Source organism: Diabrotica undecimpunctata, chromosome 4 (assembly GCF_040954645.1).
Source record: "Diabrotica undecimpunctata isolate CICGRU chromosome 4, icDiaUnde3, whole genome shotgun sequence".
NCBI classification, from domain to species: domain Eukaryota; kingdom Metazoa; phylum Arthropoda; class Insecta; order Coleoptera; family Chrysomelidae; genus Diabrotica; species Diabrotica undecimpunctata.
The window spans coordinates 6,083,402-6,109,067 of NC_092806.1; the positions used below are offsets into that span (position 1 = coordinate 6,083,402).

The 25,666-nt window shown below is 33.1% G+C and overlaps 1 protein-coding gene across 1 annotated transcript in view; it reads right to left on the reverse strand.

Moving 5' to 3' along the window:
• The window catches only part of LOC140438054 (dopamine receptor 2-like), a 580,832-nt gene that overhangs the window by 71,484 nt on the left and 483,682 nt on the right, over positions 1–25,666 (reverse strand). The window contains exon 2 of the mRNA XM_072527766.1: positions 6,878–6,962. Coding sequence (XP_072383867.1) covers positions 6,878–6,962 — 85 coding nt within the window. The remainder of the gene's footprint in view (positions 1–6,877; positions 6,963–25,666) is intronic.

The window sequence follows — 25,666 nt, forward strand, 5'->3', positions numbered from 1 at the left end:
AGAAAGAACTTAGATAGTTTGAATAATTTTCTGGAAGCTACTGTAAATTGGTCTAAGGGTTACCTACGTTGTCTTTGTATATTTTTGGGACTTCATATTCTCAAGACGGTCTTGTCGGTTTACGTCGTTTACGTATAAAAAATATCTCCTACAATATAAAATTTTCTTATCTTTTTGTGAGTAGGAAGACCTGTTGTTATATTATTTATCTTTTGTGTGTTAGATGCATCATATAAATCGTAACCATAAGAACAAAATCAACCTGGAAAAATTGTCTGATGAACAATCATTCGAATTTATTGACTCCCTTGAAACCGACGATAGCATTTATAGTACCGATGATAGTATTGTGGATTTCGACTATGTTGATGATAGTATTGAGCCTGAGAAGCCTTACGGCCTCTCCGAGGTATAAAAGGCTAAATCACAAGTTAATAACGAATGCATTAAGAAATGCTTGAAGCTGAGACAACTGATGCATTTATAAATGATATAAATTTGTCACAGGATATTAGCAAAGCTGATCAACCAGCAACTTCTTCAATATTAATTTTGGATGATGTAGCGACCGAAACATTTAAAGTAAAACAACCATTTACATCCATTTCTACAAATGCATGTGTTAAACCAACCAAAATAGCTCAATCATCATTGAGAACTCTTAAAGGTACTGGACCATTAATTCAACTTAATGATGGTGACTTTACTGGAGAATGTACTACTAGAAAACATATTTATACGTTAGGTAGATTGCCTTTTTTATTACAGCTCTAAATACAATATAAAAAAACTCGAAAGAGCTTTTCAAATTGACGTGGCGTAATCGCTCAATGCGTTTACATGTAAATGAGGTGGCTTTTCGTGGCGATTCATCTCTTCCTAGGACAGTCAAACAGCTGCAATAAGACATTACAATGATGTATGATATATGATATTTATGATGTATGATATTTATTGCCATTCCCAAGAAGTATTTACCCTCTTAAGATGAATCACAATGAAAGAAGAAAGGTGAACCAGGATATGATTCATTATTTTGGATACGCTAGCTAACAAACTGAATGACAGGTTCAATTTCATCCCCACAACGGCTAGACTTTGTGTTGCTGAACAGATATGCTCTACAAAAACACCATTTGCGTCAGTATATGCCAAATAAAACGCACAAATGGGGTGTGAAATTGTTTGTTATATGTAATTCACATGGTTTTGCCTATCATTTCGAAATTTACAATGGTGCCGAAGATAATGTAGTCTTGACTGGTACACTAGACCTAGGAGCAATATCAAATGTTTTAGTTCGTTTATCACAATTGATTCCTTATTTTGTGCATCACATCTTGTATTTTGAAAACTTTTATACTTCGCTTTCCTTTTGGTATATTTAAGTGCAAGGGGAATTTATAGGTTAGGCACAGGGTTAATTAGAATATTTAAAGGGCCAATATATCTAATATCTCAATCAACGGGCACAGTAAGAGGTAATTAAATTTTTCTTAGTTTCTATTATTCAAAATTATACATGTTTTAATTTTTTATTTGTAGCTAATCGTATACCAGCGTGTAAACTGTCGACTGATAGTGAAGTAAATAAAAAATGAAGAGGGTTTTCCATATAATACACGACCTTAAGTTATGAGATCGACGTTAGCACTGTATTATGGAAGGATAACATATGTGTCCGCCTGGCATCGACATATGTTGGCATTGAACCTTTCATAAGAACCACTCCAAATCAACAAAACGCAAAAGTACCTCGGTATGACAAGAAGCAGAAGAAACACATCGAAGTTAATTGTCCACAAATCATACATGAATATAATGCTCACATGGATAATTAAAACAAGAAAATTGGAATATCTCGGACATATTACACGTGGAGAAAAATACACCTTGAACCAACGGATTATGCAGGGAAAGATCCAAGGAAAGAGACTAGGGAGGCCGCAACCTGAGAGAGTGGTACGGATGTACATCAAATGAACTTTTCAGAGCAGCCGTGTCAGAAGTCTGAATAGCTATGATGATTGCTTACCTCCGCCGCGGAGATGGCACTTGAAGAAGAAGAAGATGTGTAGAGTCGATTTGATGGATTGCCTTATGGGTCGATATCACATTCGAGCTAAAAGCAGAAATATTATGATTCGGATATTCTTTTGTTGACATGGCCGCCACAAACGCATTCATACTATATAAACGTATGTGCCGAAAAGGCAAATAATTTCAGTGACTGTTGCGAAGAGGAGAGCTTCTATCTCTTCCAGAATTCCGTGAAGAGATAGCATCTGGCCTTGTTTCTTTCAAGAAAAAACGAAATGTAGGTCGACCATCGTTAGCTCGAACCTGGTTTTTCTAGTCATCATCATCATCATATAACGGGGGTCCTACGGCGATTGCCGCTTCCCGCATTTCAGCCTCCATCTTTTCCTATCTCTCCAATCTCCCTCTTCTAAGCCTCTAGATTGCATTGTTTTTGTAATTTCTCTTCTCCAGGAATTTGGTGGTCTTCCCCTTTTCCTTCTTTCTGGCGGAACATACATTAAGGCTTTCTTTGGCCACCGCTCCTCCTCCATTCTCATCACGTGACCATACCATTGTAATTGCCTTCCTTGTATTCTATCTGAAAGAGTATCTCTAATTCCTGTACGAGTATCTACGGTTTTTCTAGTAAAACTAGTTTATCTGGTGTTGGAAAAAGAGCCGTTCGTCAAGTTACTGATGTATGTTTTGATGGTGAAAACCATTTTTCAGTTTGGGTAAAAAGAAAAGGCAAGAAGAGGTGTAAGTTGTGTAAAAAATCTGATACGAAGCTTGTCTGTTTTAAATGTGACCTCCACTTATGCGGTACAGTCAATACAAATTGTTTTTGGGATAAGCATCATCAAAAATAACATATAATAAACATCTACCAAAGTAATTTTTTACTCATAAACCGACAAGACCGTCTGTAGACGGTCTTCAATATTTCTCACCCAGCACTCATTCTAGACAAGATTTTTAGCAAGGAATTGTAAAATAAGTTACTTTTGCCTATATTTACTTGAAGAAAAAAATATCAACTTCAATAGATAATTTTACTATCTTGCCTGTTAGAGGGTTAAGCTCTTTTTGCAAATGTAATAAATTTCCAATATATACTAATTTTTCTCTCTATTTTGGCAGATTTATTATCGGATTTTTTTGATATTGTTTGACTGATCTAATTTAGCTTTAAATTGTACTTTAATACATATCTCGTTATCTTTAGTTTTTAAGTTTTTTTTTATTGAATAATATTATTAGATTAGAATAATATAAGTATGATATAGATCCATTATCTTTATGCATTTGTTTCGTAATAATTTATAACAGTTTTTATCTAATTTAGACTAATTTTTATTTAGAGCACTTTTATCGTAATTTATAAGTAAATTAAATATTAGATGTATTAAGAACTTTATCAATATTTAAAACGCTCTAACTTCAAAAACAAACAAATCTCAATAACTTTAGGCCTATACTTTTTAAATTGAATTGGCAAAAAATAAAGTCTTTGTTAAACAAATAAACCACTTCTTCTCAAATTTAAATAGTAACTATTTCTCCAAACTTTCGAGTCGAAAGTTTTCGAAGTATAACGAAAACTATCAGAAAAGTGCTGACCGAATATCATAAATCCGAATCAATGGGAGACAGTTGTCGTTTTTCAATGAACTTGAAAGTTTGCCAAATTATTAGAAGATCGATATCCATAACGGGACTAGCTAAAAGATCCGGAAAATAAAACACCAATTTGTTTCTCTAAATACAAGGTCGACTGGAGTTATTACTGCATTTGATGATTGGATGTTCGGGATTATGGAAAATATGGAAATGTTGCAGTAAATTCTCTGTAAAAATTTAATTTTTATAATTGTGATGAGTCAAATAATTTAACAATTATATATTGTTTTTAAAGCAACAACAATAACAAACAATTAAATGTTTAAATAATTGATCCGTTAATTTCTCTCTATTACGAGTAGTTGTTTAACTTATTTCAGCTAATCAGCTCTTCAGGCCACTGTCGTTAGATCCTTTTTATTATTGATGTTGGTTTGACCACTTCATTGATTATGATCAATTTGTTACATTACATTTACCGTGCGGTAAATTGTTTTCCTGGCAATTTTGTTTATAGTCATTAAATATATCAGTTACATTTTTTTCACCTTCGATGTATTCCCTATTGGTTTGCTTGCGAAGATAGTGGCTCTCAATATGAGGAATCGATCGAATGTGCTCACGAACTCCGTCTTCAATCGATAGATCCACTTTTTTATGGTTTTTGTGTTTACCTCTTAACTCTACTTCCAGGAACCCTTCGCTAATTTTATGCTATTTATTAGCAAAGAAGCTCTCCTTGCTAATTTTATGCTATATGACCCATCTTCCTTCGAAATCCCATTTAAAAACTGACCAACACAATATATTATGATAGTTTTTCTTCTTGGAATCATAACAAACACCCAGTGTCCACACTTAATTGCTGAAATGTTTCTCTTTACGGACTTTATTAAATTATTCTCTTATTTTTGTAACTCAAGTCCGTTTTCAACATCGCTGTCACCGGAATCAAATATTTTATCTGACTTTTCTTCTCATTCATCAATTATTGACTTTCTTCTATCTTTGGATATATTAACTGGTTTCAGATTTTCTTTTTTATTTTTCTTAGCCTTTACATTTTGTTTCAATTTGTTTATTGCCTTAACCGAGGTGATTACCTCTGCTTCAAAACGGACACGTTTTCTTTTCAAAAGGTTTTTGTTTAATATTTGCCAATAAAAATCTTCAAAATTTCTCAAGCTGAACGAACTTTCTGTGTGGTTTCTGGTTCAACATGTTTTTGCCTGATGTGAACATAGTATTGCGTATTTTTTCACGTTCTCATAGATGATTTTATTGGAAGAGTACCAAGAGGTATCTCTTCTATCTTTAGTATTTTTGATTAGTAATTTGTAGAATTTTTCTTAGATAGTTTTGTGCACCCCCACGTTTCTATGTATACTTCCAGATCGGTTGTAGTACGTTCTTGTGTTTTGTTAACTTGTCTTCTGATAATAATTGGGATTTTATACCAATGAACCAACTGATTTTTATAATTTTTATTTATCTGTGGCTTTTTTTGCTTCGATGTGCGCTCTCCATATTAATTTTGATTAAGGGGGAGACCCAGATATTCATCCTATTAATTCTCATTTATAGTGTTTAACTGAATAAGTTGAGGATGGAAGAGCTGTTTATCCCAAGTTGGTACTTTAGAATTATATCTGTTTTAGAATAAAGACAGCTTTAGGCTTTTATTTTTAATGTGAAGAATTTGAAATTGGTGACTAAAAGAATGGCTATGATTAAAAAGGTAAAGTACGTACATAAAATCTGTTTTTCTAATAATAACAGCCTTTTTGTGTTCTGATATACGTTTGTTAATGGTTCTATCAGTTTGACCGATGTAGGTTTTTGGGACATGTTAGTTTGTATACACCATTGTGTTAGTGCTCTTTTTTGGCTCTTGTTCTTAATATATTATTTGTTTAATATATTTGCAAGTTGATGTTTGCTTTAAAACCTGGCGGTATTCCTTTCTTTTTTATGTGTTTGGCTATTTTTGTTGATGTCTTGCCTGTATATAAAATCGAGCAGAAAGTACTGGGTTTTTTCTCTGTTGGCGGAAAGATTAATTTCAGAGCATTCTTATGCAATGTTTGGTTTAAAACTTTATTTATTGTTTGTTTATTTTTGACGACATAATTTCTATTAATCTATGTAAGATGGTATGGTACCCTGCCACTTAATGTTGTGTAATATGGCATGACAAATTGTGTATAGTCGCCTCATTATGGGTACGTTTATGGAATACGGAGAACTCATGTTTGTTTTTAAGTCTGGTAATTTTTAAATTAATTAAATTAGATCATTTATGAATTAATTCTGTTTTGTTGCTATTCTAAATTAAATATGAATATAGAGTTAATTAATATAAGACGAAGATTGGTCAAGTTTTTTGTTAGTTACTGTAAGGCACACCAGTATATCATAAACGTATCTTCACCAATATAAAAACTGCTTTTAAAGATTGATTTTGTATGCATTTTCTAATTTAAGTTAAATATCTCGATTTCCTTCAAAGCTATAATTTATAAATTACAGCACTACAATTTCTTTGTATGTTCTTTAATTTTGTTATATAAAACAGGAATAATTTTCGAAATAAAGGTTGCTTCATTTTCAAATTATTTAACAGTTGTTTAATTGCCATAAAGTAAAAGATAGAAAAGTGTTAAATAACAAAGATTGTGCTATATTCTTCACTCTAATAAAAGAAACGCTGGGTCATTAAGAGGAATATAAAGAATTGGGCAGAAATTTAGAGAAACTGGTATCAATAAACGAAAATTTAAAAGTGATCATAATTTTAAGACTATCAATTCTGATAATAGGTTTATTGTTTTAGCTGCCTAAAATATAGATATTTAACATTAGCGTAAAACAAAAATAAATTTTAAAAATATTGAGGCATATAACTAAGTAAGTAGGACCTTTAAGGCTGGCAGACTTACTTAATGGTTTGCAAGTCAACTAGCAGTCTTAAGTTTCTTGGACGTCACTGAATGACAAGATTGGCATTTGGTAATTTAATTAGTGCTTTTGCCAAAGTGTGAAAAATTTATTATTCATACTTCTAGCTCTAGTCCTCATCATGGAAGAGGATGGCAAAATTAACTTCTAACGCAAAGTCGTCTTTGTTATAAAATGGAAAAACTTTCAAGTGCGTACAATATTTAATTAGAAAATTGGAGATTTCTTAGATTTTCTCTAATAAATATTGAATTATTAGTTTAAAAACAACACATACCTGACTAGGTTTACTCCTGAAATGAGGTTGGTACTTCATCCTGATTGAACGTGGACAGCAGACACACAAGATCCTTAAGAATGCTCTGTAAAAAAAAACAAACTCGTTAAAATATGGAATGTTATATTTATCAGGGTTTTTATTTTGCCTTTTCAAATTTTTTTTTATAACTGATTTAGATTCTTAACTGTAACATATAATATTGACTACATGGAACCATAAAAACTAGATGTAGGTAATAAACATTACGATTTGAACTATTCTCTTTTAAGTAATATTATTCCAATTATAAATTTTAAATGAAACATTACCATGAACTTTACCATTACCAACGTTATGGCAATAGCGCTCAGTGCTTTCGCCATAACTGCAATATAATTATTATTATGTTCTGTCATTTCTGTGACAAGGGAACAGAAATGGCATGCCATTTCTGTTCCCTTGTCACAGAAATGACAATTCTCACTATCAGATTTGCACATTTTTTTTGAGATAATATCTCAGAGGGCAGTGTCCAGTGAGAAGGTCAGTGACCATTTTGACATCCTTTTATGAGCCGTTTTGGTTGCCTTTGTCCTGGTGTGATAGACCAATGTAATCTTAGTTGAGTAAGTTTCCAGGTCCGGAGTTCCTCTCCAATGTGGTTTTTCGAGTGTCTACAGAAGGGTTCTGATCCCTGGAATGGGGTCCCTTCTTTTGCTTAGCTGCCAGCTTCCTTATTTCTTGCAATTTCCTTGTGACCTGGCACTCACATCAAAGTTACCTTGTTGCATTGCGCCAGCTTCTTGAGGGATAGTTTACAGACCCAAACCAACTTTGACTCACAAGTAAATGACTTTAGAGCCTTCAAGGCAGCTTGGCTGATCTGATAAAATAAAGACTATTGCATTACGACTATCTCGGTTGAGACATTCTTGACCACTAATATCTATAGCTTGTATTCCTACCTGAAAAATGTTGGAGTGTTGAAGTCTAAGATTTGGATAGCCTGAAATTAGGCTCAGTAACTTTTACTCCTTCCCTTTGATCTATCCTAGATCCATCCGTGAGACAGGTGCAAGAAGTAAGTTTTAATGAGGCAAGTGCAAGAGAAATCATTAGAATACAACAAACCGGTAAATTTATGTTTTGTGGACCTTATGAAAGCATTTGACCGTGTCAAATTAAAGACGTTATCCACTTATTGAAAGCAGGAGAGACACCTCTAGGAATAATCAAAACGATCGAAAATATCTAACAAAACAACACAATAAAAGTAAAAGTAGAAGAAGAACTAACTGACCCTATTGAAGCTAGATAAGATAAGGAGATTCCCTGAGTTCTCTATTGTCCAACCTGATTATAGATGAATTAATAAAAAAGTGAGAACTAAAATAGGATACCAAATGGGAGAAAAACAACTTAAAATAATCTGCTATGCAGACAACGCAATACTATTCTCTCAAAGTGAAGATGATTTACAACATATGCTACACCAATTTATTATAACCGCTAGGAAATTTAACATAGATTTTTCCCCAAAAAAGACAAAATGCATGGTTACAACAGCAAATTCACTAAGATGTAAATTGAAGCTGGAAGGTCAGATAATAGAAGAAGTGATAGAGTTTAAATATCTAGGAATCACATTGTCTAGCTACCGAAAGCTTGAAACTGAAGTGGAAGATCAAGTGAATAGAACAAACAGAGCCACAGGCTGCCTAAATAAAACAATATGGAGAAATAAAAATATCAGGACAGAAACGAAAGGCAGAATTTACAAAACAGTCATCAGACCAATAATGACATACGCGGCAGAAACAAGACCTGACACAGAGAGGACAAAAAAGATATTATAAACAGCAGAAATGAAAACACTTAAAAAAAATTGATGGTAAGACACGATCGTACAGAGCTAGAAGTACAGATATACGATGCAGATGCAAGGTGGAGAACATCAAGAACTCAGTAAGAAATAGAAGAGTAGAATGGAGCGATCATATAAGAATAATGATAAGAAATAGTGTAGTAAAGACAGCAAGAAACGGTTTGCCAATAGAAAGACGATCAGTAGGAAGACCACGAAGAAGATATAACGACAACTTACTGGAGGCACAGTATTGAAAAACACAGTCATGTCTATTTAAAAAGAAAAAGAAGAAGAAGAAAAGATTCATCCCTATACTATACCAGTGAACCTTCTTCCAGTTTTGGTTAAACTTCTTTACCCAGTTGGTAGTTTTTTGTGACCACTTTAAAGGGTGTTTCGAAGTAGAATTGGACTGACATGGCATTTGTCAGCCTGTCCTTGGAATTCAATTAAATTTTTTTCAAGATTTTTAGGTGGCCAACTGGATTTCCAAATTTCATTATTTGTGTCTGTCGCAGATTTAAGACGGTGGTAACTGCCTCCCTCCTTCTGCAGAACTGCAAATAAGGAAGGTCCAGCATCGCCTTCAGAGTTACAGTGGGACATGTTAACATTGCCCCTGTGATTCTCAATCAAGCTAGCCGCTGCAGTTATTGCAGATTGGCATTAGCTGTTAATTGTTGGGTTTTTGTTGCCCATTATACGAGTAATGCGTATATAACCATGGTCCCAATAATCGTTTTATATGAAGGGAGTATCATTTTCTGGTTTAGGCTCCAAGTCTTTCCAAATATCTTGCGGCAGGTCCAACTTACCACCTAGACTCTGAATAGGATTTTGCCATTCATAATTGGAGCCTGTAAATGATATTTGCGCCTCCTTGTGAAAGATATCACAGAAGTTTTGCTGGGGTTGATATTTAGGTCTCAAGTCCCTTCTTCGTGCAACAACTTTTAATTTTGTTAAGAGTAATTTGCTTGAGACTATATATAGTCTGGTCATGCTTGCCTCCAATTGTAACAAATAGGTCAATCGTAAACTTTGGTTGTAAAACCAGAACCATACAACTTAGCGATGAGGTCATCCATGACCAGAGATCACAGCAGAGCTAAACGGAGCCCTTGAGACCACCCTTTTACTGCTGTCACAGTCACAGATTCTCTCCCAATACTAGCAGTGATGATTCTGGTTTTTAGCTTTGACTGAATCCATTGTATTAGTCAGGCTTGAATGCTCCTCTTTACTAGTGGTCTTCATTCTACTACGTTCATAATTGGAGCCTGGTATTTACGCCTCCTTGTGAAAGATATCACAAAAGTTTTGCCGGAATTGATATTTAAGCCCTTCTTCGAGCACCAACTTTTAATTTCGTTAAAAGCAATTTGCTTGAGACTATATATAGTCTGGTCAAACTTGCCTCCAAATGTAACAAATAGGTCAATCGTAAACTTGGGTTGTAAAACCAGAATCATACAACTTAGCGATGAGGTCATCCACGACCAGAAATTAAAGCAGAGCGAAACGGGGCCCTTGAGACCAACCGTTTACTGCTGTCACAGTCACAGATTCTTCCCCAATACTAGCAGTGATGATTCTGGTTTTTAGCTTTGACTGAATCCATTGTATTAGTGAGGCTTGATTGTTCCTTTTTACTAGTGCTCTTTTTACTGATTTAAATGAGGTATTATCCAATGCTCCCCCTGTCAAAGTCAGCTCAAAGAGCTATTTTTCTGTCAATATTCATTTTTCAATACTTTTAATTAGGGATTTTGGAGTATTTATAGTATATTTGCCTGTCTGGTAGGCAAATTGATGTTTGTGAAGCGGTTTCCTCATTAGAGTTTTGCTTCTTATAGAGTAGTCTACTAGTTTCTTTATTGTTTTTTGTTTTGTCCGTAGGACCTTTCTTGGTATGAATACCACCTTTGTGCCCCTCAAAGTTTTTAGAATGTGACCTAACACAAGACGCAGTTCACAAAGCGTCAGTACAGAGAATGATGGTTATAAAATTTCTATGCATCGGAAACTGGAAAATGTTAATTTCTACACTGAAGACTAAGTAACTCTATCACTAACTGAATACGATAATACACTTTGATGTTTACAGCTCGAAAACTTTTAACAAAGTTAATAATAAAAATAGGAATTTGCCCTGCCAGCGCCACTTGCATATTTTGAATGAGCTACATTAGAGTAGTTATGTTAAAGTTGTTCAGCTTTATACAAGTATGTGATAACGGTATTTGAACAAATATTTGACTATTTGAATAACTATTTCCTGCTCTATTTGATAACTACGAAAATTTGAAACATTTGCTGGCAATGTAATATTTGAAACGAATACGAGAGACAAAACGATTTTAGCTTTAGCTTCAAGCAAACATATAAATAATGTTTATACAATGTAAAGCAGCTTAGGTATGTGGGTGGACAATTTTCCATAGAGCATTACATTTTAGAAAACAATTTTTAATACTCGCTACAAAAATCCAGGAAACTCACATACATATCTTACATCATTTTATTATTCTCTTCACGTCGCTCGGTTGAAATGTTACAGCTTTGTAAATAGATGTATATCTTCCTTTGCATTTTTATTAGATGAAAAAACTGAATATATTCGAAGCGAATGGAATCATATGGAACATGTGTCTATCACGCAGTTGTGACCGTATGCCTTTTTGTTTTCCTTTTCGTGTGTTTATTTTATATGATTAAAAGTAAATATTTTCTGTTTGTTTCCCTATCGAATTTTGTTATAGTTTGTGCAAGTGTGTATTTTTGTAATGAAAAAAAAAATACATATCGAGACGAAGATAAAAATCTTGTAGATATATATTTATAGTTATTGAAATAAAATATTAAAAAGTAGTTATATGGGGAGTTATTATGAGACATTATTTAAATGAAGACCACATGAAAATAACTTGATAAGTCAAATATTTCGTTTTGTTCAGAAGAACATTTTTAAAGTTCAAAACTCTGTAATTATGTTAAAATACATCTTACAATTAATCAGCAATAAAAAGAATAAAATTTGCTGTATTGGTTGTTGGTTTACGTTTTAGTTTTTTTCTATTTATATCGCCTATTACTTGTATTAATTGTATTTTAATTGTCTACATGGACTTAACAAGTTTTTCTCCCGTAAAGAATGACTTTCACGTTTTTCTGTTTCAACAGACTAATGCCTATCAGTGAACGTTACCCTTTATATATGTTTACTCATATCTATCAGTGGACGTTACAGATTTTGATAATAAATACGCTGTAGTCTTGTTTTTCCCATATAGTTTTATTGTATACAAAAAATCCAATCGTTCGATACCTCATAAGACACAATCTAATAAAAAAATTTGCCACAGTGCCTTTTTAATACGATGCCATGTTTGTTTTAATAATCGTCTCCCCCAGCATTTTCATTGATATCTCATACCTCATGATCCATCTAGCCGTTTCTGAGCTGTACGAGTTTCCGACTGATTTGCTATTTTGCTATTTTATATATGCTTATAGAGATTTACATGGCAAAAATAATCAATTTTGTGCTTGGAGCGAGGTTGTTACTATTCTTAGAGTTTTTCACATGAGCACTTACCCCTAACTGCCATGATTATTTTGATTTATTAAATAAAAGTATCAAACGTTGTAAATAATCACTTAAAAAAACAAACTGAGCAGTAACATAACCTTCAGAACACAAAAACTAAAAGCATCTGTAGAAATCAGGTTACCCAATGTCGCATGCCATTGATTCAACTACTAGCACTAACTGGACTTCTCAACGTTTTCCTCTGTTTGAAATGGATATGTCAAGTTATTTTCCTGTACTTATATCTTTCCATTTATCAAGTTATTAGTCTGTATTGTGCTACTCTTAGAAACTAAGTAATTAAAGCTATATTAAAAACGAAAAATGCCAAAAATAAGGCTTATCAAGTTTTTTACCTGTGGTTTTCAAATGTTTCTTTCTTATAAATTTAAATTTGAATAAAAAATTGGACGACTGCTATTTTTAGAATAAAAATAGTAAAATAAAAGATAAAGTTAATAGATGAATAAAACCAAAAAAAAAAGAAATAAAATAATTACTAAAATAAAAATAACAAACATGTTACGTTAACGTTACAGTCACTCAAATGCAATAAAATTTACATCAATAGATTTGTCTTGAAATAACAATCATTTCATATCATTGCGCAAACTCTGAATTTTGATTAATACTGGCGTAAATTGTAATTCATCTGCGAAAATTCATTTCGCAGATGATCAAGTCATTTTTGCACAAGACAGGGAGGATATGGAATATATGATGAGGAAATTAAAGGAAATATGAACTTTGGGGACTCAAGATAAATATGTGCAAGACCGAATACTTATTTATTGGACCCGAGGTTGCAGATTTGAACTTAAGTTTAGAACAAGAGACTATTAAGAGGTGTAAGGCTTTTAAGTATTTAGGGTCAATGATTAGCCGAGATGGTACTTGTATGAAAGATATAGAAATGAAAATAGCACGGGAAAAACAAGGCACAAGAGCACTTCATGGAGTGATATGAAACAACACTCTAACCAAAGAAAACAAAAAGAGGATCTTTCAAAGCATAGTGATGAATATTACCCTATATGGAGCGGAAGTATGGCCAATGACAACAACAATACGAAATAAAATAAGAACAGTTGAACTGGACTTTATGAGAAGATGTCTACAAATCACAAGAGCGGATAGAATAAGAACGGATGAAATATGGAACAGAATGGAAGTAAAATGCTCAATTACAAAAAAGTTGGAAAACAGAGCCCTGCAGTGGTACGGGCATGTACAAAGAATGCCAGAGCATAGGTGGCCGAAAAGAATATTAAACTGGGACGCGCTGGGAAGAAGACGGAGAGGAAGACCTGCTACAAGATGGAAAACATACGTCGGAAATGCTATAATAGATAGAGACCTCAGAGAAGGTGACTGGGAGAATAGAGTGCTGTGGAGGACGAAAACGGCGAACTCATAATGGGAAAAGCCGAAGAAGAAGAAGAAGTAAATTGTAATTAAAGTTTATGGATATGTATACATGTCATATCTATTTAATTTTAGATTTATTTATATCAATTTACGCCGTTGTTAATCAAAATTCAGAGTTGTTGCAATGATATGAAATTATTGTAATTTTGAGTCGAATCTATTCATGTAAATGTTATTGCATTTAAGTGACATAACATTTTTCATATGTGCGGTAACTTTTAAGACATATTTAAAAGCTGTGTTTAAGGCCCATCCTCGAAAATCCTAACGGTGAGTTAGGAAAATTGGGTTTGGGAGAAAGTAGAACGGCATGGTACAAAATTTTTGGGTTAATTGAACATTGTAAGAAGAAAGATTAATTTCAAATATTAGTGACTTCTTCATGCGTTCTGTCCCACCATGAGAATTCGTATTAGGGAGCTTTATTACTACGTCTATAGCATCGATCTCGTAGGTTTCTGGATTGAAAGGATGTATAAATGAATTTCTGATTTTAATACTCATTTCTTCGCATAAATACGCCTGAATATCATAAGTGTTGTAACTGCACTGCTCGTTTTTTTCTAATTGTCAGTTTCAGGTATGTTTCGAGTCTAATATAACTCTCAAATACTTTTTCCCCCTTTGACTGAATTACTTGTCGCTGCAGCTTTAGAGGACCCTATCCCTTTAGTTTCCATCTGGTTGTGAAGGCGACTGTGGTGAATTTATGAGGACTTATTTTTAGCCCCTCTTTATAATTTCATTGTCTCACTAGTTCCAGGACCTCGTTCGTGTGATCTCTGACTACCGTATTGTACTTTCCGTGTGAGATGATTACCAAATCATCCGCTCATCCAATTGTTTTATAACCATTTGCTTTTAAAGTTCGTATTAGTCCGTCCACCACCAGATTCCACAGCAGTGGGGGCAGAACTCCCCTCTGTGGACATCTTCTATCGACTTAGCACGGTCTCTCCAATGATAATAGTATTTACCACTACTTACTTTACTTTATCGTGTCCGGACATCGTATCGGGCTACGTCGGTTCCATCTTTATTGGCGAGCCACAAATCTCCGAGGGTACATCCATGAGGAGAGAAATACTCAGGCGGTTCATCCTGCACTGTGCCTAGGAAGCTTTTCCTGGATTTTAGTCGAGGGTTGAGGGTTCTGCAAAACCCGCTGCTTTATATAGATTTGAGAGTGGCGTTGGTTTCATGCACCCTGTTACTATCCTTTATGTCTCATTTAGCGCAGTATCAACTTGTTTGGTGTGGGCAGATCTGCCCCAAACGGGGCACGCCTATTCAGCAGTTGAGAAACACAGTGCCTGTGCCGTTGTTCTTAAAACGCCAGGACGTGCACCGCATTTACGTTCCTTTAGCTTTCTGAGTATGCCGTTTCTAGTTGTTAGTTAATTTGGAGTTTTAGCTTGGCTTCCTTTGCATTAGGGTGGAAGCTTGGGTTTTAAAGGGATTGGGTCTCAGGGAATTCTGCAAGTAATACTCTGTTATTGTTTTTAAGTCAGTTTTGCCTTGGTGCCTCCCACACTTCCCTGTGAGAGGCCGTTTTTTTGAACTCTTTACTTACTTACTTTACCCTTAAGCATAACGAAAAAATGTCTGTTTTCCAAACGTTTGTATATTCCAGTAAGGAATATACAACCTTATCCAGGTAATGGTCTGCTGATGGCTGCTGTCAAATCTACGAAAACAGCCGCTGTTATAAGTTTTTCTTTAAAGACCCATTTCAATGTGTTCTGTTAATTCGAGGACTTCACCGGTGCAAGATTTACCAGGTCTGAATCTTCCTTGTTGTGGGATGAGGTGCTTGTCGACATTTTTTCTATTCTGGCATGTATGAATCTCTGGTATAGTGTAAAAAAGTGACACAACAGCGAAATAGGCCTGTAGCTACTGCGATTTTCTGGGTCGTTCCTGGTTTTAACAAGGCTCTTACTTTAGATTTCCTCCATGATTTTGGAATTTTACAGGCTTTGCAGTACGTGTTATAAAGTTGCAAGATCCAGTTTTTGCTTCTTGGCCTAGATGCTTTATTTGTTTACTGCATATATCATTCACACCTGCAGCTTTCCCGTTTTTTAACCTGTTCATACCGTCGTGGAGTTCTTTTAGTGTAAAAGGAGTTCCTAGGTGGTTTATCTTCGAATCTAATCTTCTTCCAATGTTTTGGTCTTTATATCGGTTCGCAGTTCTTCCATTCATAAGGAGTTGAGCAGCGACTTGGTTTGCTGTAACCTTGCAAGGTGGTTTATGTTCTTTTCATAAGATCCAGGTCTAGCGAGACCTAGATCTTAAGCTAAACCATAGAACTGAAGTTAGATAGATGGGAGCGAAAGATACTTAGAAGAATATATGGAGATATAAAAGATGGGCATATCTGGAGAAGAAAAACAAATAATGAAATATTGCAAATATATGGACAATAAAAAATTTCAAACATCGCGAAAGTTCTAAGACTATGTAAGTTAGGCCGAGAAACATAACTAGAATGCCTAAAGAAAGAGTTCCTAAAGCATTAATAAATACTGAAGCTCGCACAATAAGGAGAAGAGTTACTCTCTCCCTATTACCTAAGGTCTCAATGAATAAAAAGGAAGCCTTAAGATAAAACATTAATGTTGAAAATACAATTTAGGATACAAGGATTTATACAAGGATATTTAAAAAAACACTTTATACAAGTTATTGTAACATTGCTTGTATTGTATTTTATGTCGCTAATAACCCCTGTGGTTGCAGCAACCAATAAATAAAAAAAGATGTCCAACGCTTTTACCGCTCACAAATCGTTCTAGTTTTGAAAAATGCATGGAAAGACACATTTCGTAATTAGCGTAACATAAGTACGTAATGAATGATTGATATTTTTAGTAAAAAATATTTATAAAACCCTAATAAGACCGGTACTCACATACGGCTCAGAAACCTGGACACTCACTAAAAGAGAGGAAACGTTGTTAGCCACCTTCGAAAGAAAAATCTTGCGACACATATAAGGGCACAAAAGAAAACGGAATATGGCGAAAAAGATACAACTCTGAACTACACAAAATATACCAGGATCCGGATATTATTAACATTCATTAAAATAGGACGGCTGCGTTGGATAGGACATGTAGAAAGAATGGAAGAAGGCGAAATACCAAACAAAATTTTCAAACAGATGCCAGTAGAAAAAAGAACAAGAGAAAGATCGAAGCTGAGATACTTAGAACAAATAGAAAATGATATAACAACCTTAAAAATAAAAAAACTGGAGAAAAAAAGCACGAAACAGGTCAGAATGGAGAAGAATCCTGGAACAGGCCAAGACCCAAAAAGGGTTGTCGAGCCAGTGATGATGATGATGAACATGTATTTATTCACGAGTTTGAGTGTAAAATTAGTGAGATTCTACAAAAATATTCTATAATTATTATTAGACTTCGGCAAATATGCAAATAAAAATGTAGAAAATATGCGCATAAATATGCACGTGTTTACCCGAAAATATGCAAATAAATAAAAAAATCGTAAAATAGTAACAATTTTATTTAAAAAAAAAGTGTACATAACTAAATATTTCCTACTATTCATTAAGATTTACATTTATTTTAAGTAACTACATCATTTTTAAGTATGAATAAACTTATTTAGAATTATGGTAACAATAAATGACCAAGTGGTGTTCAAAATTTTCTAACAAAAACTTGTGGCTTCTGTCTGAGTACATATATTTATATATGGAAAAACTTCGTTCAACATCAACTGATGTAACGGGAGCATTTTTCAAACTAACCAAAACATTTGGTTCTAAATTAATTGTTTCCGAAATATTTCCAGCTAAAACACTGACTACTTCAGAAAGAATATGGTAACCTTTATTTTTTTCCATAGTAGCTTCAAATTTTTTTAAAATATCTTTTCCAATATTACCTCTAACGTTCCGACAACATGACGCAAATTCTTTTATTAATGCTGTACTTTCGAACAATGACAGTTTTGGTGATTCTAACTGAGTAATTGTTTTTTGAACAAAACTAAAATTTGATTTTATAAATGAAAGTTCTTGTTGAAGCAAGTTACTCTGAAAAGTTTGTTTAGAATCCAAAAGAGATTGGGAACTTTCATCTGTTAACGTATCAATTATGTTCTTTATTTTAACAAAATGATCTGCATAAAAATTAGCTGCTTCTAACCATGTTCCCCATCGCGTTAAAATAGGTTGTGGTGGAAGAGGAATGTTAGGTAGCATTTCTTTATAAAGTTGAATTCTTATAGGAGATTTAAGAAATACTTTTTTGACACTGGATATCATGGTATTTACAAGAGGAAACTTTTTTCGTATTTCCTCTGCAACTCTGTTTAATCCATGCGCTACACAAGTAACATGTATTAAATCTGGGAAAAATATTTTTAAATTTTGTCCTGCTTTCACCATATAAGGAGCAGCATCCGATAAAATAAGCAGTAATTTATTATGGTATGTTTGCAGACACTAATGCGCGACACAAGTCTTCATTAAAAGTTTCTTGCTCATCTAATTTTTTTGAAGTAGATTGGAAACATTTAGCCATTGAAGTTTGATGTTTTCCTCCTATTTTTCCTTTTTTTGCATTGTGTGAAGCAGTTCTCACATGTTGGTCTACCTATCTGAAATTTCTTCTCACATGCTATCTATAAATAAAAATAAAAACCTTTATTTTAACCCAACCTTTAAAATATAAAAATATACAAGGTGTTTTTGGTTAATCAAATAACTGGTTTGGAAAAAAAAACACTCGCTAAGTGTTTTAAATGCAGTATTAATCCACAAATTAGTTTTTGTTACTAACCATTAGTACATCATATAACTTATTTTAAAATTCAACAAAAGTTTTTTTTTTGTTAATTCAATTACAATAAAAATAATTGTGTTTTAGAATAGCTGACTTCATAAAAAAAAGTAAAGGTGAAAAATTTTTCTAAATACACACCATTGTATTGTATCATGGACAATTTTTTCTCACTAAAGGAAGCTATTTTTCATTTAAGAACAACCTACGAGTACTAAATTTCAAGTAAATACGTTTATTGGTTTTAAAGTTATTGTTGTTATTAACTAAAAGAATTTAATTTTTTTTTAATTTTAACACCCTGTATCTCGAAAAGTAAATAAGTTTGACCCCTCATTAACTATATCGTTTTGTTCAATTTTTCGAGAAGTATCTACAGTCAAACGTTGTAAGTGTCATTTGGAAACACCCTGTATGTATGAAATATTAGATATTTAATAGAAAATATTAGATACTTACAATTTTGCCACAGACTGAACAGTAGATTTTTCCCATATCCATAGACAGCTCTTTATAAGGTTTAATCCAAGTTGAAGCACTGGTTGTTTAAGGCATTATAAAATCACAATCTTCCTTTTTGTTACGCACAACGAGTGTTTACGCTTTGAATATCAAAACAAAAATGATTTACAAATCTGAGCATCAAATTAGAAATGTTTAGGTACCTAATTCAATAAACTGGGAGATTTTGGAAAATCCCTAAATTAGGAACAAAACTATTAGCCGTTTACCTGCTGTTAAGATACAATAAATTGTAGATAGATTTGGGGATTAGATCATAAAATGCAAATGAGCGAACCCTTAGCGATTATCCAATAACTGAATGCCTCAGTGACCGAGACTTTCTAAGAATGTTGAGGGCTACTTAAATTGATCTTCTTTGAAATTGTAAATGTTTTGTACCTGTAGAGATTACGTACTTAGATCATTTCTTGATTAAAATGACTACAAAATTTTATACAAGAATTGAAATAAATTGGTATGTTTAAAAATTTTCAAATACAGTATAAAAATCTGAACTTTTATGCACTTTATGCAAACTTTTATACAAATATGCCAAAATATGAAATATTTGCATAAAATATGCACAATATGCAAAATATGCAATATGCATATTTGCCGAAGTCTAATTATTATCCTCAATCTAAGCTTGTTTTATCATAAAAAGGTGGTGTACAAATGTGTTCTAGATTATTTAATTAACTACCTAAGTGTATAAAAACCTATTCCAAACATAACAAAGTTTTATAAGAAAATCTCAATCTGTAAATATAAGTGCTTAAAATTGTTTTGTATAATATAACAAAATGTAAGTTTAAAAAAGCTTTCGAAACAAAATCGGCAAGTACAATTCCCTTCTCTATTTAACCGGTGCGTCGCAAATTTCTTTTTTTAACATTCTCACCCTCTCCAACGGCTTCCTTTGCGGCATATGCAATGAGTGTGGTAAGTATTCAATTACTTGGAATGGTGGAGCGCTTCTCGCAAACTTTTTTTCAATTTGGTCTCGAGAATTACCATAGAAATGGCCTCGTAAAGGCACGTGAACAATATGAATCAGTAGAGGATGGCAACTGAAATTTGAATCACTGTAGAATTAGGTTCATTATGTTAATAAAACATGAAACTGGCAGTCGTGGACTGTATATCAGTGACGTAGGAGAGTCGTGATATTAATCAAAGGGATAATTATAGATGTTGCAGACCCATTATGAGCAAATATGGTCTGGTATATTACTCGCATTGTGTATAAGATCAAATGGCAGTTTTATTTAACTTTGGTTATAGGTAACATCATAAAGTTCTATATTATCAGTATACGTCATTTAATGCAAATATTTAAGGTGAAATTTGTTAAATTACAGGGTGGGCTACAAACGAAGACAATTAGGGCCGAGTTAATGGTCCAAGCATTGGTCTTAAAGTATTTTTTATGACATTTTACTTCTACAATTAGTGTAACGGTAATTGGTAATTAAAAAGAAAAAATGTATCAAACATTTTCTTTTTCTAAATCCGAAAAATCGTAAGAGAATAGTAAATTTTAATTATTTTTGGAGGTGAATTTGTGACTGTAAACTGATATTTGATTCAAGCATACAATCCTGCTTTCACCTACAGCAAAATTTCTACTTGACTATGTATTCTAAAACTTTTTCTGAGAATCTCTAAAAATATTGCAAGGAAAACTTGGTCCATAATAAACGATCTAAACGACAAAAGCCTATCTATCTGAAAGACCATATTATTCAGTGGCAGTTTCTTATCAAATAACTAAGAAATTACAGGCATATGAGGGCATAAAAATAAACGACGAGTTAAAGAACAATATAAGATATGCCGATGACATGGTGATCCTTGCCAGTACCATAGACGAATTACAACAGATAATGGAAAGAGTTTATTCAGTTAGTGAGAAATACGGTCTGAGCCTTAACTTCAAGAAAACAAAGTGGATGCTGATAAGCAAAAAGCAACAACCTGCTCGACAATTACGGATAAGTAACATACTAATTGACCATGTAGAATCTTATGTGTACCTTGGCACCAACGTAAATGCAAAATGGGAACAGACCACACAAATTAAGGCGAGAATAGAACGAGCTAGAGCAGCATTTAAAAATATAAAAAAGATCCTCATAAGCAAGGATTTGTCTCCTCCCCTAAAACTATGTCTAGTTAAATGCTACATTTTTCCGATCTTACTATATGGTATGGAGGCCTGGACGCTGACAGAGACGCTCACGAGAAAACTAGAAGCATTCGAAATGTGGGTGTACCGACGCATTCTTCGTATATCCTGGACTGAACATGTCACCAACATAGAGGTACTCCAAAGAATCGAAAAGGAGAAAGAAATCGTGAGCACAATCAAACAAAGAAGGCTTGAATATTTAGGACACATATTGAGCCACGATAAGTACCGTCCACTGCAATTGATTGTCCAGGCGAAAATAGACAGTAAGCGAAGGCCAGACGACAGGAGAAGACACTCGTGGCTTCAAAATCTGCGGAAGTGGTTCGGGCTCACATGTGTCGAACTATTTAGAAGCGCCGCAAACAAGATCAGAATTGCCATGTTGATAGCCAACGTTCGCAACGGACAGGGTACGTGAAGAAGTAGAAGAAGAAGAAATTACAGTACGTTTAGGTACAAGCAACTAAAGTATTTTTATATATATTTGGGTATCACATGCAGCAACTTAAACTTATTCGTAAACTAGTTCGTAAGGTTTTATTATGCAATTTGCAATTTAGTTAAATTTTGCAATGGATTGTATATTTTATTTTGTGATATTGACGATTTATGTAATTTTAGTAAATTTTAATTGTTATTGTTATTTGACTTTTTGTAAGTTTTGTCCATAAAATTAAATAGTTTTCAGTGACAATAAGGCATATTTCTATCCTATTCCATTGTTACCCATTGACACCCATCGTTTCTGATGGGTCGTTCAATGGTGAGATACAAAATGCGATTATTTATTGATCGTCGTAAGTAATATTTTAATTTCACATCTAAATACATATTTGTGTATCACACTCGTCTTTAATGATATTTTTATAGATACAGAAAATAATATATTTACCTTGTACGTGTATAATATATTCGGTCATATTTTATAGAATTCTTATTAACAGATGCCAAATCAGTTCGCGAAAGTAACAACATAACTCTAAAAGATTGTGCCAAGGTAACAAATAAACCCAAAAATATTGTCCACGTCTTCAAATGATAAATTATCATTTGAGTTTCCAGCTCAGCTAATCCAGCCTTAACCTTCGGCAACTTTCCCCCTACATCTCATTATTTCTACACCATATAAGCTCGGTAAGGTTATTCTTAGATTTTCATGACACTTTTAGTGAAAGCAGCTGACCCAGAAAAGAACTAAAGGCACTCTGCCAAATGTTTACCATTAATAAAACAATAAGAAATCGATTTCCACGCTTTTCCTCTGTTCAATTTCAAGAGGTTTATAATTAATAAGACAATAAACAGACAGTTTCTGGTATTTTAAATGAAAAGAGTGTGAACAAATTTTTAGGCAGGGCTTTGACCATGAGAAAATTTAATGTTAAATAGTTCGACTCTATACTACGTTTCTAACGGTCATTTATGTATCGAGGATATTTTTCTACACTGAGGATGACGATAAACAACTAAGCTGTGTTTATATCACTGAAATCTGGTCACAGTTGACCACTTATTTATTCTTCTTTTTAAATTAATAGCTTAACTTTAATAGCTTAACCATATTATGATATTCTCTTATTTTATCTAACAAATATGCACTATAGCTAACATACAATACAGTACTATGTTCTGATTTTACACAAATTAATTAGTATTGTTTTAAAGCTATTTTCTTGTGGCATTTTAAATTAATTTATATTTAAATGGGAATAAGCCACAATTCAAGGTTAAAATACGTTTATTGACGTTTCAATTTCCACTTCGGAAATCGTTCTCAAAATGCAAACATTAGTAAATTTACTAATGCTCAGCCCATTGCTGCTAGTGACAGGGATATAAGAACAGAGACCACAAGGTAAGCATCAAAAGCGGCAAGAGTAAGTGGTTGCCTCCGAGAAACCATATGGAGAAACAAATATCTGACCACGGAAAGCAAAATGAAAGTATACTAGACAACAGTAAGACCAATCCTAACATATGCAGCGGAGACAAGAACCGATACAAGAAAGACGAAACAACAAATCAACAATATCGAAATGAAAGTATTAAGATCAATAGCGGGCATATCATTAAGAGACACACAAACCAACAGAAATATACGCGAACAATCCAAAATTCAAAATATTAACAGGTGGATAAAAACAAGAAAAGAAAACTGGAACGAACATGTAAACCGAATGGGACCAGCTAGATTAGCAAATATTTGTAAAAACAACAAGCCGTATAGCAGAAGACCCGTTTGAAGGCCGCCAAAAAGGTGGAAAAAATATGCAGTCAACAACGACTGAAACATAATAAGAGGCAGGCACACAGGAGTAATCCTAGTCGCGCGAAGAAGAAGAACAAGAATTGATCTTAAACTTTCTTAGTCTGTTAGTTTATTTTTTAGTATTGTATTACACTTCTTTCTAATGATCACGTCACTCACAGTAATTATTATGGGTTAATGATCTAAATATATATCGCAACCATTATTAATATCTACCTATATTTACACTAAACTTTATATCTACGCAAAAACTGGATGATTATGGTTAACATTAAAAAAGCTGTAAACTCATTAAAAAAGATGTCAAAACATGACCTTTATTTCACAATTCCCATAAGATAACTCAGTTATTCTCTCTCGTCAATCTTAATGGATACCAGTGGTCATCGTGATGCCATGTATATTTTATTTTAATACATCTTTATCTATATCTAGTAATTATATTAATTTATTCTTGGTTTATTGCAAATGTAGGTCAGCTGATGAATCTCCCAGAAGTTATTCGACAAGATTATGTGGTGATTTCTTTAACCATACCAAAATAGATTAAAAATGAAATCGACACAAACGATAATTACAGGAAGCTCCCGGCTATGATCTGATAACTGGGCAGGTCTTTAAGTAGCTACCTAGAAAGGCCCTGGTTATACTTACCACTGTAATTAACGCATCATGTTATTTAAATGATATTCCACAACTACGAAAGCTAATCGAAATCGAAATCAAAAATCTGGTTCATCCGTCTTCCGAGTGATATTCATGAACATTAAACAAAAGGGAATTGATTATAGCTACAATCACTTCATATTTTTTCATTATATCTGTCTACCCTCACTTTCACCATTACTTCCATTAAATCGTAGGTTTCATAATCGGTCAATCCTAATGGTTAATCATTTGATTTCCTCTACTTCTACTAAAGCGTACTTAAATTTTTACAGCATAAAGTAAATAATGCCACTCTTTAAACCGTCATTTATTTCCAACAACACAATTCAATTTTTCAGCTTTTTCTATTCCTGCAAGATATATTACATTCTTTTTATCGGTCTCAGTTGTAAACCATGCTCGAAAAATTACTAAAAATAATAAACTTTTTGTACTTTCTATTTAATAACCGTGCTAATATTTTTACGGCTCCCAAATAGCGGCTTTTATAAAAGGAGTAGGATATTGGATTAGAAGGAGCTTTAGAACGGAGCCAGAAAGAAAGATAATAAAAATAAAGTGTTGTTTGCTAAAAATGTTGGAATGTTTTTTGTCTTTTTCTCTCGATGACAAATTTAAACTGACTCGGTTTTTTGTCGGTCTAACAAACGAAGGATAGTCTTTAATCACTTGTACTTTTTGGATTAAAATTATGTAACAGTCAAATTTAAAGACCGCTTCTACCTCTCGCTTCTAGACCAATATATTTTAAAATAGAGAATAACAAATTATGGTTAATTGTATCAAAAGCTTTTGAGTAGTCTAGAAAAATTAGAATTGATATTTTGTTTTGGTCATAGGCTCTAAAAATATCATCACCTTTTCCAAAATTTTAGATAATGTAGGCAGTACACTTACTGGTCTTAATTCATTCATGCTTTCTGTATTTTTAGTCTTCGGTAACGGAATAACATGTGCCTGTTTCCATTTAGTGGGAAAAATTGAATTTGTTAAGCAAAAGTTAATGATATGTGTGATATACGGTAGAAGAAAGGGAATACACAGTTGAAGCGTTAATATGTTAATACCATCATCACCAATAGCTTTACTTTTAATATAATTAATAATATGTAAAATATTAATTTCAGATACTGTTTTAAAGGTAAGAGAAGAACTGAGGGAATACTTAAAGTTATTTTCATAGAATATTTGTGTATCAATGTTTGCTTTCATGTTTGGTATGACTTCAATAAAGTGTTTATTTATCTCATTTGCATTCCACACGTTTTTAATTTCAAAGTTATTTTTGATTTTGCAATTATTTACCAAATATTTTAAATTATTCCACATATCTTTAGAAGATTGATCATGTATGTTTTTAAAATATGATTTTTTCTCCCTTATAGTCATGGCTGTTACTAAGTTACGCAATACTTTGTAGTCATTCCATTGATTTATATTTCTAGTTAACTCGTAAGCAGTAAG